At 49.9% G+C, this 17745-nt stretch overlaps 1 protein-coding gene across 9 annotated transcripts in view; it reads left to right on the forward strand.

Annotated features, from left to right (window-relative positions):
* SHANK3 (SH3 and multiple ankyrin repeat domains 3) overlaps positions 1-17745 on the forward strand; it is a 434403-nt gene that overhangs the window by 149751 nt on the left and 266907 nt on the right. The window contains exon 1 of one of the 9 annotated variants that reach the window (XM_083401729.1): positions 418-642. The exons of the other annotated variants lie outside the window; for them this stretch is intronic. Within the exon in view, the coding sequence (XP_083257855.1) occupies positions 556-642 (87 nt within the window). The 5' untranslated portion in view covers positions 418-555. Of the gene's footprint in view, positions 1-417; positions 643-17745 lie in introns of those variants that run through there. 9 annotated transcript variants of the gene reach the window in all.

Below are 17745 nucleotides of genomic sequence, written 5' to 3' on the forward strand. Positions count from 1 at the left end.
TGGCTGCTTTGGAGGAAAAGCAGGACAGCTTTCTTTTTAAAAAAATAAACAAATGACTAAATGAGAGGGAGGACATTGCCTCCACCCCCCCCCCAGCCGAAGCCCATCCTTTCCTGGGCTCTCTGTCCTCTGGAACCTCTCATGGTGTTGAGTTTCAGCCTTTGGAGCCAATGGCAGGTGGTTGGCAGTTGCCCCCTTCCTTCTGGGTCAGGCAGCACCAGAGGGGCCGTTCGGGACAGCTGGACTGAGAGAGGAGAGAGAGGTGTGGCAGGGCGAGGGGGGAGGCAGGAAGGGAGGAAAGGCACAAATGCAGCAGTGAGGGGCTTGCAGAAAGGGTCATTTGCAAAGCTGGCCGCGGCGCATCCCCTCAGCACAGCCGCTGCTGTTTTGCTTGGACGGAGGGAAGGTTGTGGAATGTGTGAGTGTGTGTGTGTGTGTCCGCCTGACAGTGAGCATTTGTGTGCGTGTGTGTCCGTCCGGGTGTGAGCTCTACGCCCTGTCCTCAAGCCAGTGTGGAGATGAGCGAGGGACAGAGTCAGCGCCGTGGGGTGGAAGATGGGCGCCTCTCTGGGAAGGAAACCGACCCCGCGGGGAGACCAGGAGCAAGAGCCGAGGCGTGGCGGGTCCAGAGCCAAAAGCAAGGTACCCCACCCTCACTTAGCCACACGCTCTGGGTTTGACCTTCCTCACTGCCGCTCCGTTGGTGGGGAAAGGGATGGGGACTCCCTCCAGGCTGCCTGGGCTGGCCTCCACTTTTGACACGTGGCCTTGCTGTGGGCGTGTGTTGGCCATTTGTGCCCCTCCGCCACCTTCCAGCTGGATTTCTGCCCCTGGCACATGGGCTGATAGCTAGGGCACCGTTCTCTCGCCCCTGGGGGTGGAAGGGTGCTAGCAGGATGCAAATGAAACTAACATCTGCACAGAGGCTGGTTCTCGACCACCGTTAAGGGTGTCAGAGCCACAGGACACGCATGGATTTGACCCTCAGGGCACCAGTTCGCAGGCAAGTTGTTCTCTGCAGCCGCTCTGAAATGTCCTCAGGCTCTGGGGGCTGGACGAAGGGGCCTGGGGGTCCCTTCCAACTCTCTGGTTCTGTGATTCCGTGCTGCAAGGCCCAATCGCTCCTGTTTTGAGCAAAGTCTTTGCGGGGGGGGGGCAAGCAGACTTTTAACCTCATTCTCCAGCATCTCTTAGGCTGGTCTTGCGGCCTCTTGCTATTTCATGGGTATTTGATTGTTCCACGCTGTCTGCTTCACACTGCAGGGTGCAGTGGAGGGGGGAGCAGGGGGAGGGGGCAGGATACGAACCTGCATCTTATCCTGGAGTCTCAGCCCATGAAGATGCCACCTCGGAACCTGTACAGATCCTCCGTGCGCTGGCGCAGGAGTCAGTCTGGGGTGGTGGTCTGCGAGGGGCTCTGTCGCCAATCCTGAGGCCAGACTTGGTTTCTCCATCCAGGACAGGGGCTCCCCCTCCTCTTCCTTTGAGACTTCCCTGCTGGGGTGGCAGATAAAGACCTCTCCCCCTCCCTCCCTCTCTCTGGGTTTTTCTTTCTTTTTCATTGTGCGTCAGGGAATTGATTATCTGACAGCTCGTGGTGGCAAACAGATGAGATGCACCTACTTGCTTGCTGTTTAACCTCGAGCTTCCTCCATGACAGCAGGCGGGCTGGATGGGGGGGGGCTTGTCCTTGGACACCTGTGGGCAGGGGCTGCGCTGGTGGTGGTGGTCTTTGGCCCACCTGTGGCTTCCCTTCTGCACACACAGATCCTGTCCCTGTCCTGGACTGCCTTGCCAGCTGGTGATGATTCCTGAAGGGCAGTTGGAGTCAGTTCCCTTCAAGAAGAACATCTCATTTCCTCCCTTCCGTTGCAGTTTGGGGAAAAGAAAAGGAGCCTCTGCTACATGCACTCCTTCTTTCCTTCCTTCCTCTATTTCTCCCCCTCCTTCTTTCCTTTTTGTAATGAGCTGGATTCCCCCACCCTGCCCTTTTCTGGAGGCTGTTGATTTTCCTTACAATTCCTTCCTAATGGGGGATAATGGGCTGCTTTGCCAAGGGCCACCAGCTGGGCAGCTGTGAGCCAAACACCCCCGCAACATCTCTCCCCCCCCCCATTCCAGCCCCTCCTTTCCTCTACCAGCACATTCTTGACTATTAACTTCATATCCCGACTTTGGCAGCCGCCCCTCCAAGCACACTTAAAGGAGTTGTCTGCTGACGCCAAGCAGTTTTGTGTAAATGAGATGTGATCTGGGCCAGCCTGCCACAGTTACCTGGAGCCCAGAGAAGGCCTGAGAGGTGTCCTGAGGATCTCAGCACCCCTGGGGGGGGGCCAGGAACACAAGAGTCAGCCTGGCCAATTGCTTACTAACCCTTAGAGCACCAAATGATTTGTAGCTGTGTCAAAAGGTGTCCGTCTGAATTTTGAGTCCCAAAATATAGTTTATCTGTGCAGGGAAGAAGGAGGGGGCCCTGAGAAGCCTGTTCACCTTCCCCCCACCCTAAGCCACACCATGTACTCAGTGCTGTTATTTCCTCCTCTGCTGAGGCGTTGATGCCACCTTTTCACAAATTGCTATATTCATTCTTGGATGAAGGAATTGAGGGGATGCTCAACAAATTTGCAGGTGGCACCAAACTGGGAAGGGTAGCTAATGCTGCAGAAGACAGAATCAGAGTTCAAGATGACCAGTAACAGATTGGAGAACTGGGTGCAAGCTAACAAAATGAGTTTCAATAGGGACAAATGTCAGGTTCTGCGCTTAGGCAGGAAGAACCAGGTGCACAAATATAGGATGGGGGACATCTGGCTTGCTAGTAGTACATGTGAAAAGGATCTAGGGGTCTTGGTGGACTACATACTTAATATGAGCCAACACTGTGATGCAGCAGCAAAAAAGGCAGATGCTATTCTAGGCTGCATCAATTCCAGATCAAGGGAAGTCATAGTACCAATTCTGTGCACCACAATTTGAGAAGGATGTTGACAAGCTGGAAGGTGTGCAAAGGAGGGCAACCAAGATGATGTGTGGCTGAGGTGTAGACCCTGGTTTCCAAGCAAGCTCTTCAGCTGTGGGAACGAAAGACACGGCAAGGCTCCTCTCACCTTGCTTCTCACCAGCCGAGCTGCAGCAGAGCACAGACCATTTCCCTGGCGTGCAGCTGACCCGCTCATAACTCTTTCCTTGAAGCCCGGAGATAAATCCCAGGTTGTGATGGGAGCGATCGGTAATTCTGGCATGGCGCCTTCAGCATTCACGAACTATTAGGCCTCCATGCTTGTGAAAGAGCAATAAGGGGCAGCCTTCATGGATGAGGTTTCCTATTTCCCTCCTCGTTCTGCTCCTGTTTCTGCTGCACTGGGGGTCTCCCACTCGCCGGATTATTGTCTTTACTGCGGCGTATTTCACCGGAGCTTTTTACTGTGAGCGTTCCTCGGCTTGCCTAGTACCAAACTACCAACCCTTCACATTGCTTCTTCCTAACGTGACTGGATGCAATTGTGGTCGCCACAAAAAAAAAAAAAAAAAAAGACAGCCAATATTAGTAAAGGGAAGGGTTTTTTTTATGTGGCCTAGGACCCTCGTACCTACAGGACCGCCTCTTCTGGTATGTTCCACGGAGGACCTTACAGTCTTCAGACAAAACCACCTTGGAGATCCCGGGCCACAGGGAGGTTAGGCTAGCCTCGACCAGAGCCAGGGCTCTTTTGGCCGTGGCCCCAATCTGGTGGAACGCTCTGTCACAAGAGACTAGGGCCCTGCGGGACTTGACTTCTTTCCGCAGGGCCTGCAAGACAGAGCTGTTCCACCAGGCCTTTAGCCAAGGCGCAGTCTTGGTAATCCTCATAGAACTCTAGCCCAGTGGTTGCCATAAATTTGATTCTGAATTGATTTTAGAATGAATTGATTTTAGAATGCTGTGTTACTTTTATTTTTGTTAGCTGCTCTGAGCCTGGCTTTGGCTGAGGAGGTGGGATATAAATAAATTATTATTATTATTATTATTATTATTATTATTATTAAGCAGAGATTGGGTAGCCATCTGTCATGGATACTTTAGCTGAGATTCCTGCAGTGCAGGGGGTTGGACTGAATGTCCCTCGGGGGTCCCTTCCAACTCTATGATTCTGATTCTACCTCTGACTCTCAGATGCTGAGGGCAAACACTGGAGCTGACACTTGGTTGCCCTTGTGCCCTCCTCAGCCTCTCTCTCTCTCTCTCTCTCTGGAGGAACCTGGCCAGCTGCTTATGGGCAAGGCGGTCCTTTTTTGACCCAGCAAGCCTGTTTTTAAGAGGTCAGCTGAGGCAGTGCAAGGGTTAAACCAGAATCCAGGACCGACCGAAACAGATGTCTGTGTTCCAAGGCACTAAATCGCCAACAGCACAGCCAGTGGACTTGCAGGGAGACTAAGGTGCAGGGGAGATTGCAAAATAATGGCAGGTAACGCCGCTAACGTGTCAAACGCCGTAAGCAAAATATAAGATTGAGAGGGAGAGGAGAGAAATTAAGACGAAAAGGCAGGGATGCAGCGGTTGGAGGAGGGTGCATTGATGAAACTGGGAAAACCATGAAATACAAAACATCAGGGAAAGCCAGGTAAGGAAAGGAAAGAAACTTTTCTTAAAAGAAAGAGGCAGGAAGGTGGGATGCAAACTCTTAGTGGTGATGCAGCCCTGATGAGCCAGCTCTGCCTTCAGAGGGTTGTGATGCTGGGATTTTATGGGAAGCTAGGAGCCTTTCCCATAAAATCCTGATTGGAAGCAAGCGTGTGGGCTGTCAAGTGCAGTGTCAATGGGCACTCAACTGAAGACTTGTCCAGTCAATGATTTCATTCATTCGTTCGTTCATTCATTTCATTCTACCTTTCACCACCTTTCATGAAATTAAAAGACGCCTCCTTGTTGGGAGAAAAGCAATGACAAACCTAGACAGCATCCTAAAAAGCAGAGACATCACCTTGCCAACAAAGGTCCGTCTAGTTAAGCTATGGTTTTCCCAGTAGTGATGTATGGAAATGAGAGCTGGACCATAAAGACCAAAAATATTTTGATTTCTAACACTCCCTGTGACATAGCCCTGGTGTTTCTCACTGCCATCCACTTAACTCAGGCATTTGATCCCTAAACTGTGTGCATCAGGCAGACCCCATACAGGTGGCAACAGGTTCTCATCCCTTGGCTTTATTTAGACCAAGTTGGGCGGAGAAGCTGGAGGGTGTCTAAGTTAGTCATGCAGGACAGAATCCCATTGGTTACACTTCCATGAACCCCCATGAAACCTGCATGTTTGTTCGCTGAGTTTATAAATTCATAAGTCTCTCTCTCTCTGGTTAAAGGAAAATACATGAAGCATTGCACATGAAATATGCAAAACGATGAACAATAGAGGCTAGCAATCATGGCATAAAAAGCACACGCCGCTCAAATGAAACGTCTAAAACCCACTTCCCAGCGGCATCCCTGAAAACACGGACTGGAGAACGGGAGCCAAGGAAACCGCCTTGCATGTAGAAGCACTCGCCTTTGCTGCTGAAACTAAAAGCCAGCCAGAGGAGCCTCTTTGGGGAGGGTGTTCCAATGCAGGGGGGGGGCACTACGCATTATTCTGGTGTGAACAGAATAGGACTGTGGAGGAGGAGGAGAGCAGTTGGAGGAAATGGGAGTGGCTACAGAATGTCGCAGGTGGTGCTGTGGTCTAAACCACAGAGCCTAGGGCTTGCCGATCAGAAGGTTGGCGGTTCGAATCCCCACGACGGGGTGAGCTCCCGTTGTTCAGTCCCTGGTCCTGTCAACCAAGCAGTTTGAAAGCACGTCAAGGTGCAAGTAGATAAATAGGTAGAGCTCCAGCAGGAAGGGAAACGGCGTCCTTTACCTTTACCTTTTACAGAATGTCTACAGAATGGCTCCCTACCCAGCTCTACATCTCTTTTAAATCAGAACCAGTGAAGGCGATGAAGGTCCTGTGTGAGTGCGTGGAGGTGGTTAGAGGATGGATGGCAGCTAAATGATTGAGGCTGAATCCTGACAAGATAGGAGTACTGTTTTGGGGGGACAGGGGGCAGGCTGGTGTGGGGGACTTCCTGGTCCTGAATGGGGTAACTGTGCCCCTGAAGGACCAGGTGCACAGCCTGGGAGTCATTCTGGACTCACAGCTGTCCATGGAGGTGCAGGTCAATTCTGTGTCCAGGGCAGCTGTCTACCAGCACCATCTGGTACGCAGGATGAGACCCGCCCTGCCCGCAGACTGTCTCGCCAGAGTGGTGCATGCTCTAGTTATCTCCCACTTGGACTACTGCAATGCGCTCTGCGTGGGGCTCCCTTTGAAGGTGACCCGGAAACTACAACTAATCCAGAATGCAGCAGCTAGACTGGTGACTGGGAGAGGCCGCTGAGACCATAAAACACTGGTCCTGAAAGACCTACATTGGCTCCCAGTACGTTTCCAGGCACAATTCAAAGTGTTGGTGCTGACCTTTAAAGCCCTAAACAGCCTCGGCCCAGTAGACCTGAAGGAGAGTCTCCACCCCCATCATTCAGCCCAGACTTTGAGATCCAGCTCCGAGGGCCTTCTGGTGGTTCCCTCCCTGAGAGAAGTGAGGTTGCAGGGAACCAGGCAGAGGGCCTTCTCAGCAGTGGTGCCACCCTGTAGAATGCCCTCCTGTCAGATGTCAAGGAAATAAACATCTATCTGACTTTTAGAAGACATCTGAAGGCAGCCCTGTTTAGGGAAGTTTTTAATGTTTGATGTTTTATCGAGTTTTTAATATTTTGCTGGGAGCCGCCCAGAGTGGCTGGGGAAACCCAACCAGATGGGAGGGGAATAAATAATAAATTGTTGTTGTTGTTACCCCTCCATAGAATCCTTCGCTGATGCCAAGAGATATCAGTGGCACAGCCAGCTCCCATTTTACAAGGACCCTCAGGGGACAGGCCAGGGCTCCCTTGACCTTTCCAAGTGGCTGCCTTAGGACCTCTTCTCCCTGCAAATGGAAACAGAGTTCAGGTCATGAGAAGAGGCAATAATATGCCCCACATTGACCATACCAGGCAGTGTGTGTGTGTGCTTCTATAATGTGTGCAGCAGCATGCTATGCGAGGCCTGCGACCAAAGGCAAAGTATCATCCTGCAGGCGACAGCGCTGACACAGCCGAGAGGGTAATTGGGTCCGTCCGCTGCTTTCCTTTTCTTCCCGGCTCCTTCGTTTGTTCCCTTGCAAGACTGCAGAAATCTCTCAGAGACTTCATCGAGCAGCTTGCTGTCAGCTTCAGTGGAATGGAATGTACGGTTTGATTCCAGCTCATCTGGAGCTGCCATATGGAGTAACACGAGAGAAGGATTCCGCACGACTGCCTTGTTTATTTTGCTGCTGCTCTCCAGATTTTCGCTTTGGCCCAAGATCCGCCTTTGCTCCTGACACAGTTTCAATAGCATTTGACCCGCCGAACGCTGACAAGGTCACGAGAGGCAAAGCTCTAATGTTACACACAAACAGGATCTCTGTTGGGGTAACATCTGGAGGGGGTTTCTCCAGGGGGTCCTCTGTTGACCAGAGACCCGGCTCCGCTCTGCTGCTCCTTTCGCAGGTTTGTGGGACATAATTTCAGAATTGTGTAACCGAAGCATCCAAGGAAAGCCAAGACTGGCCTTTGAAAGCCTTGCCAAGTTTCCCACCCTCATGGAGGAATGATCTCCCAGCTGGGGCTCAAGTATGATGCCATCAGGCCGAAAGGCAAAGGGTGTGTTTTTATAAGGGGCGCCGGCAGAAAACAGCGCATAGATTAGGTTTATTTCTGTGCTGCAAAAGCTGGCGCATGATGCAGCCCTTGAAACAACACTCCAAACTCCGGCGCTTGGGGAAAATCTCTCCAGCAGATCAGCGCTCCTTAGAGCCGAGCCAAATTGGTGTCAGCGTGAGCCTCTGAACATTTTCCTTAAATGAAAGCTGTTTACTGGCTTTGCAATTAAGCAGTCATATCTCTATCCTGGTCTTCTTCCTGCTGTCTGAGAGGTGATCCTCATTACCAGGCATCATCTTTCTCACGATCAGAGCGAAGTGCCTTGAAAACGGGCAAAGCTGCAAAAAATAAATAAATGGGCAGCCTTCCCTGGGGAACGAGCCGCTTGTACGTTTGCCTCTGTTGCCTTCTAACTGGGACTCCTGACAACTTTTGTAACACATGCTGGAAGTTAGTCACTAACAGCTCGATCCTGCTTAGAGATGCAAGGAGGCAACAGTTTCTTTTTCTCCCAGAATCGGTGCTGTTTCTGTGCTGTTACAGTTCGACTTCTGCTAAAACCTACATTGCTTGCTCTGCTCCCTGCTCATCCACAGCCCCAGGAAAACCAGAGGTTTAGCACTGAACTGGAACACCGAAGATTGCCATTTGTTCCAATTTAGCTCCAAAGAGTGGTTTTTAGGGGGGAAGCATCGAGGCCAAACCACACAAGCAGAAGTCTGGGCAAACCCTGAGGGGTGATGTGTTAGCAGTCTTCAAATAGCTTTCCCATGGAAGGTGGACCAACCTTGTTTTCTGCTGCTCCAGAGGGCTCCTTAGCTAGTGGTTTCAAGTGACAAGGAGGGCGATTCTGACTAAGCAGTAGGAATAACTTTCTGACAGTAAGAGCCATTCCACAGTGGAGCAGACAACCTTGGGAGATGGTGGGTTCTCCTTCCTTGGAGGTTTTTAAGCAGAGGTTGGATGGCCATCTGCCAAGGATTCTTTAGCTGCGACTCCAGCATTGCATGGAGGTTGGACTAGATGTCCTTTGATGTTTCTTCCAATTCTACAAATCAATGATTCCATGACTCTTGGTGAATCCCACTTATATTTGCTTGCATGGTTTCTGCTCTAATGCTTCTCCCCAAAATTGTCTGAGCAAATGTTTCTGTAGTTTGTTTTTTATTTTTTAAGCAAGCCATAATCATCATCATCATCATCATCATCATCATCATCATCATCATCTCAGAGTCCCTGAATCCTTGGCTGCCTGCAGCTCTTGTGCCCTCAAAGGCTGACGACTCCTTTCTCTCCATGCTGCCCTTTTGCAGAGGCTCTAGCAGGAAGCAAATTAATTTCCAGAAGCTGTTTTAGTACTCCGAACATTTCATGAGCCAGCTCTTCAGCGGTGGAGCTCTGCCAGGCCAAGCAGAGGACGGAATTGGCCCTCCACTCTTTCCCTGGTTGGCGAGGAGTGAGCCGAGGACGGCTGGTGTTTTAACTCTTGCCCCGTAGGACTGGATCGGATTGGGGTCAGAGTGTGACCCTGAGGGCATCAATCAATATGGAAGAGGCTCTTGGTCAGAGAGAGTGGACCGGGGCACAGTTGGCATGGGCCAACTTTCTCCCGCAAGAGGCAGAAGCCAAACTGCAGTGACTTTGCTTGGATTCCTGGATTGGCTTCCAGGGTTTTAAAGCTAAAACAGCAGGGCTTCTGTTTTCCAGGGAATGGAAGGTTCTTTCAATGAGGGATCACTGCTCACAGTACATTTGTCCTCTTCTGCTTCTGGTCAATGGACTTGGCAAGTTTTGGAACTGGTTTGAAGTCCTGCACCGCCTCTTCTTGACGTGGGATGAACATGGGGCGAGAAGGAACAGGCTTCCTCACCTGCCTTTGTCAATCTGATGCCCTTCAGATGCTCTAGACCACAGTTCCCATCAGCCTCAGAGCCATTCTGGCTGGGGCTCTTGGGGGCATATGGATGTTCTACACTGTGGGCAGCAAAATCTCTTCCCAATTTCACACCCTGGAAAACTAGAGTCTCCTTAGCAGATCAATTGATACAGCAAGTGCATGCCTTGAAGGTAGAAGGTTCACGGGTAGGCACTGTGGTCTAAACCACTGAGCCTTTGGGGCTTGCTGATCAGAAAGTCAGCGGTTCGAATCCCCGCAACGGGGTGAGCTCCCGTTGCTCTGTCCCAGCTCCTGCCAACCTAGCAGTTCGAAAGCACACCAGTGCAAGTAGATAAATAGGTACTGCTCCGGCGGGAAGGTAAACAGTGTTTCCTTGCGCTCTGGTTTCCATCACGGTGTTCCGTTGCACTGGAAGCAGTTTAGTCATGCTGGCCACATGACCCGGAAAGCTGTCTGTGGACAAACACTGGCTTCCTTGGCCTGAAAGTGAGAGGAGCACCGCACCCCATAGTCGCCTTGGATTGGACTCAACCATCCAGGGGTCCTTTACTTTCCTTCTTTTTTTTTTACCTTTAGAAGGTTCAAAAGCCTTTGAGACTATGGTAGATGCAACAGCAGCAAGGCTTGGGGGCCAGGTCTTTCTCCTTGGCCCTCAGAAGTCTCCCCAGGCCACGCCTGTCCTCAATTGCCCCACTCTCCCCGGACACACACAGACACACACCCCAGCCACATGGTTCTGTGGATTGCACCCTTTCCATCAAACAAGCCTGCTACTGCTTTGCAGACGAAGCTTGTCTGCCCTCTGAATTTTCAGTGCTGCTGCCTTTGGTTTGTTATGATTTTTTTTAATACGGAGGAGTCTCAAGAGTTTGAGGCTGCCTCTCCCTTCTCCTCCATCCTTGCATGCTGGCTGGGGGCCGTAGGGGAGGGGAAAGCCATCCCGATTGTCAGGGATTCTCAGGTTCTGCTAAGTGTACAGAGCCAGAGCGGTGGCAACTGAGAGTCAGCTCCCCAGGCAGAGATGTAACATATTATTGACAGATCGCCCTCATGTCCACGGCTGATGGGAGAGCAGGGGGGCAGCAGCAGGCGTTCCCAGAGCCAGATTGATCGGCCTGAGATTGATTGGTGCGAAGGGATGTGTGTGTGTGTGTGTGTTTGTGTGTGTGTCTGTGCGACAAGCAAACAGAGTTCCTGATTACACGATTCGGGATCGGAGGGAAAACATCTCTTGCCCTGCTTTCGCATTTCTCCATCTCTCTCTTCTCCCTCATTTAAAACATCTTAAAAAATAATCAAAGGGGAATCTTGCAAAGCAGCAGGCATGTTCCAGAAGAGTAGCCATGTTTATCTGCAGTAAAAACTACAAGGAAGGAATAAACACATATTCTTTATTCGTGACACCAAAGCCATTACAGAAAAAGAAAACAAAATATCACATAGAACAGGATAAAACACATTATGTGGTTAAAATAATGATTGAAACGAGGCATTATGTCGGATAAGAGTTTGCTCCCATGAAGAATTTAGCTTACCACCCCTGCAAACTTTTCTCCTTAAAGTTGCTGCTCTAAAGACAAACAGGCCACTTTTTTTCAGAGGTGTAGCAGGGGCCTGTCCCCTAAAAAGTTAGCCCAATCGATCTCCCAATTGGTAGACCCCAAAATTTTAAGCATGTGGACTAAAGCCACGTCTGGGGACCCTCTGGGATTAGGGGTCCTGAAGCTCAAGCTTCATTCGTTGCAAGTGGGATCCACTTGCAAGGGAAGGATTGCTCTTCCAGGTCCACCCAATGCTGGCTCAATGTGATTCCTCCCCACAGATCTGGGGCCTGGAGGGGAGGCACGCAGACCCTGTGGGCCTCAAGCGCAGCTTTCCACAACCTGTTCTTTCTGGAATCAGAAGGTGCAGAGGGGCGAAAAAGGAGTCATGTTGATACTGAAAATAAAAGCTCTGCACCAAGTTGTTAAGGAAAAAAATTCCTACTCAACAGCCCAGCTTGTCGGGATGCAAGTCCTTCGCTGGTCCATGTGGTCAGTAAAAGAAGGAAGTTCCAGCCAAGTAATTTGGAGCAAAACAGCGGTCAGTAGACCACAATCTTTATTGTTGTGCAACAGGTCCCCACAGGAGTAAGAACCTCGAGCATGGGGTGACCTCCTCTTTGAAAACTTCCCTCTTTCCCCCAGAATACACTTCAAGCAGCATCATTGATACATCATCACCACATCACTTTGTTGTTGAGTCGTTTAGTCGTGTCCGACTCTTCGTGACCCCCTGGACCAGAGCACGCCAGGCACTCCTGTCTTCCACTGCCTCCCTCAGTTTGGTCAAACTCATGCTGGTAGCTTCGAGAACACTGTCCAACCATCTCGTCCTCTGTCGTCCCCTTCTCCTTGTGCCCTCCATCTTCCCCAGCATCAGGTCTTTTCTATGGAGTCTTCTCTTCTCATGAGGTGACCAAAGCTTCAGGATCTGTCCTTCCAGTGGGCACTCAGGGCTGATTTCCTTCAGAATGGAGAGGTTTGTTCTTCTTGCAGTCCATGGGACTCTCAAGAGTCTCCTCCAGCACCAGAATTCAAAAGCATCAATTCTTCAGCGATCAGACTTCTTTATAGTCCAGCTCTCACCTCCATACATCACTACTGGGAAAACCATAGCTTTGACTATATGGACCTTTGTCAGCAAGGTGATAGCATGTCACAAATGGGGAGGGGTCTACAAGGGTGACACAAGTTCAACATTAGGTCCCTTTATCAGACACCTTTCCCAACACCTCTCAAGTCCCCATCACTGAAGAACAATAAAACCTTTGACATCTCCTTGCCCTCAGGACTTGTCTGGAGATGGGCTTTCAGAACACCTGACTTGCTCAACTGCAGGGGTCGGTGAGGTTTACCTCGCCTGGGCTAGTTCACTCTAGCGGAGATCCCTCTGGGGGCTGGATTGCACGGACGCATGAGTGCGCACACCCGCGATTTCCGGCGTCTGCGCAGACACGATTTTCAATTTCCTGCACCGCAGAAGTGAGTCCCCATGCTGTGCTGCACTGCTTTAGCGGGCAGCTCAGTTCAGGGGCGGCTTGTGGGCTGGTTAAACGACCCCTTTGGGCCACTTGTGGCCCATGGGCCTTAGGTTGCCTACCCCTGCTCAACTGCCTCTGTGGATGTCTATGTTGCCCCCTTGGTCACTTGCTGGGTGTGTGCCCCCCCCGTCATTTCTGTAACAAAATGAAGGAAATGGTGACCCTGACATACAAAGCCCTTCTTATAATTTTGCAGGAAAATGTAAGCAATCCACTTTAAATTCTTTAATTGCAACGCTTTAGCAGCCAGCAGCTTTTAGGAAAAAGGCGTGGAGTGTTTATTCCTTTATTGGAAATGGAGCCTTACCCTGCAAGCCTAAGCAGTTTTACTCAGAAGTAAGTCCCACTGAGTTTAATAGGATTTACTCTCTGGTATGTTCCTGATGATTTTCGCAATTTTTCAAGGCAGCTCAGAGGTAGAAATTTATTGTATTCCATTTACCTGTGGAAGGTCCCTATTTTCATCAGAGAAATGTTGGAGGGTACGGGAGGGGTTTTTTTCTGCAACAGCAGCCAGATTCTGCTGCCGGGGCTGAGATGGGAGGAAAAGGCTTCAGGGTTTAGTAAATAATTGCATACCTTGTAATCACAAAGATTATTAGGAGAAGAAGGAAATTTAATTAAATATCAATTGCATATCTTTGGAACGCATATAAATTATAGATGCATATTTATATGTAAAATTAGTGGTGAGCTGCATTAGAATATCACAAGCAGTTGGATTTTTTTTCCAGCACCAGCAACTTTAATGAAAATCCACAACTCCTCAGCAAAATGCATAATAATAAATTAATAACTTTTTAGTGTGTCGGCTCATGACTTAGCCCCTGGGATATTCCCTCGGTGGGTCTCTCTGGCTGAGAGCCAGTGGGCAAGTGGGCAAGTGGCAGGCTGCCACATGTTGGAAAGCAAAGCGACGTTGTCATAAAACCACTGCGCATATTGTGAAGGTATCACCTATTTGTCTCTTGTTCCGTTTCTATCCTGCCTCTTCCTTCAAGTGGGCCGAGGCAACGCCCGTGGTTCTCCCTGCTCCTCACAACAACCTTGCAAGGCGGTTTAGGTTGAGAGGCAGTGACTGCCTCTTAAAATCTGAGTGTGTCTTTGAACCCTCGTCTTCCCCAGCTCCTAATCTGACACTCTTAAGCACTGCAGCACAATAGCATATGTGATACTTTAAGAAAAGTTTAAGAAAGTTTCTGCTTTTGGTGAGCCTCCGGTCTGTGGGCCTTTGTGGACGGCACCCACAAGCAGCGCCCAGCTAGATCAGGCCAGAGGCCCACCCAGTCCATCACCCTCTTCTCATTGTGGTCAAGGTGTGGAGGACTCCCTGGTCCTGAATGGGGTAACTGTGCCCCTGAAAGACCAGGTGCGCAGCCTGGATTCACAGCTGTCCATGGAGGCGCAGGTCAATTTTGTGTCCAGGGCAGCTGTTTATCAGCTCCATCTGGTACACAGGATGAGACCCTACCTGCCCGCAGACTGTCTAGCCAGAGTCTCGCTTGGACTACTGCAATGTGCTCTATGTGGGGCTACATTTGAAGGTGACTCAGAAACTACTACTAATCCAGAACATGGCAGCTAGACTGGGGACTGGGAGCAGCTGCTGAGACCATATAGCACCAGTCTTGAAAGACCTACACTGGCTCCCAGTATGTTTCCGAGCACAATTCAAAGTGTTGGTGCTGACCTTTAAAGCCCTAAACGGCCTCGGTCCAGTATACCTGAAGGAGCGTCTCCATCCTCATCGTTCTGCCCAGACACTGAGGTCCAGCTCCAAGGGCCGTTTGGCAATTCCCTCCCTGTGAGAAGCCAAGTTACAGGGAACCAGGCAGAGGGCCTTCTTGGTGGTGGCGCCCGCCCTGTGGAACGCCCTCCCACCAGATGTCAAAGAGGAAAACAACCACCAGACTTTTAGAAGACATCTGAAGGCAGCCCTGTTTAGGGAAGCTTTTAATGTTTAATAGGTTATTGTATTTTAATATTATGATGGAAGCCTCCCAGAGTGGCTGGAGAAACCCAGCCAGATGGGCGGGGTATAAATAATAAGTTAGAATCATAGAATCATAGAATCATAGAGTTGGAAGAGACCACAAGGGCCATCGAGTTCAACCCCCTGCCAAGTAGGAAACACCATCAGAGCACTCCTGACATATGGTTGTCAAGCCTCTGCTTAAAGACCTCCAAAGAAGGAGACTCCACCACACTCCTTGGCAGCAAATTCCACTGTCGAACAGCTCTTACTGTCAGGAAGTTCTTCCTAATGTTTAGGTGGAATCTTCTTTCTTGTAGTTTGGCTCCATTGCTCCGTGTCCGCTTCTCTGGAGCAGCAGGAAACAACCTTTCTCCCTCCTCTATGTGACATCCTTTTATATATTTGAACATTGTTGTTGTTGTTGTTGGAAACCAGCAAGCTGGCAGGATTCGAAAACAGGAGCCCTCTCTTCTCCTGTGGTTTCCAACAACTGGGATTCAGAAGCATGGCTGCCTGTGCCACAGCAGAGCCAAAGTGGCGAGTAGCCATCAATAGCCCTTTCCTCCAGGATCTTTTTCATTTTGATTGATTGATTGATAATAATTTTTGTTAGCTTTCAATTACAGTCCAATAATAGCCTCATTATAACAATGCCAAATCACAATACAATTACTAATACCAATCATTCAGATACCAAATTACAGTGGTGCCCCACAAGACGAATGCCTCACAAGACAGAAAACCCGCTAGACGAAAGGGTTTTCCGTTTTGGAGATGCTTCGCAAAACGAATTTCCTATGGGCTTGCTTCGCAAGATGAAAATGTCTTGCGAGTTCCTGCGTTGTTTTTTTCCGCTCCCCACCCCCTTTTTCTAAGGTACTAAGCTGCTAATAGCCTTTTAGCAGCTAATCCGCTAATCCCTTAGGCCTTTAATAGCCGCTAATAGCCGCTAAACCGCTAATAGCGCTAATCCGCTAATCTGCTAATCCGCTAATGGGGTTGCTTCACAAGACGAAAAAACCGCTAGACGAAGAGACTCGCGGAACGGATTCTTTTCGTCTTGCGAGGCACCACTGTATATAATTTAGGTGGGGGCCCCCCGCATGCTAGAATTGATGGTTTGATGGTTTGCAGTCATACCTCGGGTTGAAGTTGCTTCAGGTTGACCGCTTTCGGGTTGCACTCCACGGCGACCCAGCAGTAATGGAACGTGTTACTTCCAGGTTTCACTGCTTGTGCATGCGCAGACGGTCAAAATAATTTCACGCGCATGCGCAGAAGCAGCGAATTGTGAACCTGCGCACGCGCAGACGCGAGTTGAATTTACTTCAGGATGTGAACGGGGCTCCGGAACGGATCCCGTTCGTATCCAGACGTACCAGTGTACTTTATTTCTGCGTTTTCAAGATCTTATTAATTTCAATTATAGTCCGATCAAAATAGCAATCCCTAATACAACAACTGCAATATTAACAACTTCCATTTGTATTGACACATTGTTGTTGTTGTTGTTTAGTCGTTTAGTCGTGTCCGACTCTTGGTGACCCCCTGGACCAGAGCATGCTAGGCACTCCTGTCTTCTACTGCCTCCCGCAGTTTGGTCAAACTCATGCTGGTAGCTTTGAGAACACTGTCCAACCATCTTGTCCTCTGTCGTCCCCTTCTCCTTGTGCCCTCCATCTTTCCCAACATCAGGGTCTTTTCCAGGGATTGACACACACACACACATATTTATATATATATAGAGAGAGAGAGAGAGAAATCCACTTTTAAAGCTAAATAAAAAAAATTCCTTCCCATAGCACCTTAGAGACCAACTAAGTTTGTTATTGGTATGAGCTTTTGTGTGCATGCACACTTCTTCAGATACCAATAACAAACTTAGTTGGTCTCTAAGGTGCTACCTCCTGCAGTCTGGTCAAACTCATGCTCGAAGCTACCAGCATGAGTCTGACCAAACTGCGGGAGGCAGCGGAAGATAGGAGTGCCTGGCGTGCTCTGGTCCAGTGGGTCATGAAGAATCAGACACGACTCAACGACAAGGTGCTGCCAGAAGGAATTTTTAAATTTTATTTCGACTACAGCAGATCAATATGGCTACCTAACTGTAGCTTTTAAAGCTGTCCAAGTTAGTAGCCATCACTGCCTCCTGTGGCAGGGAGTTCCATAGTTTCACTCCGTGATGCACTTCCTTCCTTCTTTCTTTCTTTCTTTCTTTCTTTCTTTCTTTCTTTCTTTCTTTCTTTCTTTCTTTCTTTCCTTCCTTCCTTCCTTCCTTCCTTCCTTCCTTCCTTCCTTCCTTCCTTCCTTCCTTCCTTCCCTGTCTGGCTGCCCCTGCCTTTGTCCAGATGGCTCCCCTGCCCCTTCCTTTGTCTGCTCTGCCCTGCACCCCACAGGCTACTTCCATCCTCGCCCCCCACTCTTCCCTTTCCAAGACGCTCTTTGCAGAACAGTGCAGGCTTCCGCTGGGCTTTGGACGCTGCCCTGAGGTTTCTCCCTGTGGTTTCGCCTTTCCCTTGGCTGGAGATCAGAGGAGGAGCCAGCAGCAGGGAGTCCCTTGCCAAGCAGGCAGCAGGGCGCATGGGACGGGGGCCAAGGCTCTGGAGTTGCGCAGGAGGGCTGCTCGCCTCTGTCTGAGCGCCTGCTGAGCCTCAAGAACATTGGGAACGGATTGCAATTCTAGAATCAGAGCACGGGCCAGCCCTCCCAAGCCTTTCCTCTACAGAATCATAGCATTGCAGAGTTTGAAGGAACCCCCAGGGACATCTAGTCCAACCCCCTGAAATGCAGGAGTCTCAGCCACAGCATTCCTGACCGATGGTCATTCAACCTCTGCTTTAAAACCTGCAAGGAAGGAGAGCCCACCACTTTCCGAGGGAGAGCTTTCCACTCTTGATCAGCTCTTACTGTCAGAAAATTCTGGTGTTTAATAGGAATCTACAGTCATACCTCATGTTACGTTTGCTTCAGGTTGAGCATTTTCATGTTGCATCCCTCAGCAACCCAGAAGTACCAGAGAAGGTTACTTCCGAGTTTCGTCCCTCGCGCAT

The sequence above is a fragment of the Podarcis tiliguerta genome (assembly GCF_965153285.1).
Source record: "Podarcis tiliguerta genome assembly, chromosome: 10".
Lineage (NCBI taxonomy): Eukaryota > Metazoa > Chordata > Lepidosauria > Squamata > Lacertidae > Podarcis > Podarcis tiliguerta.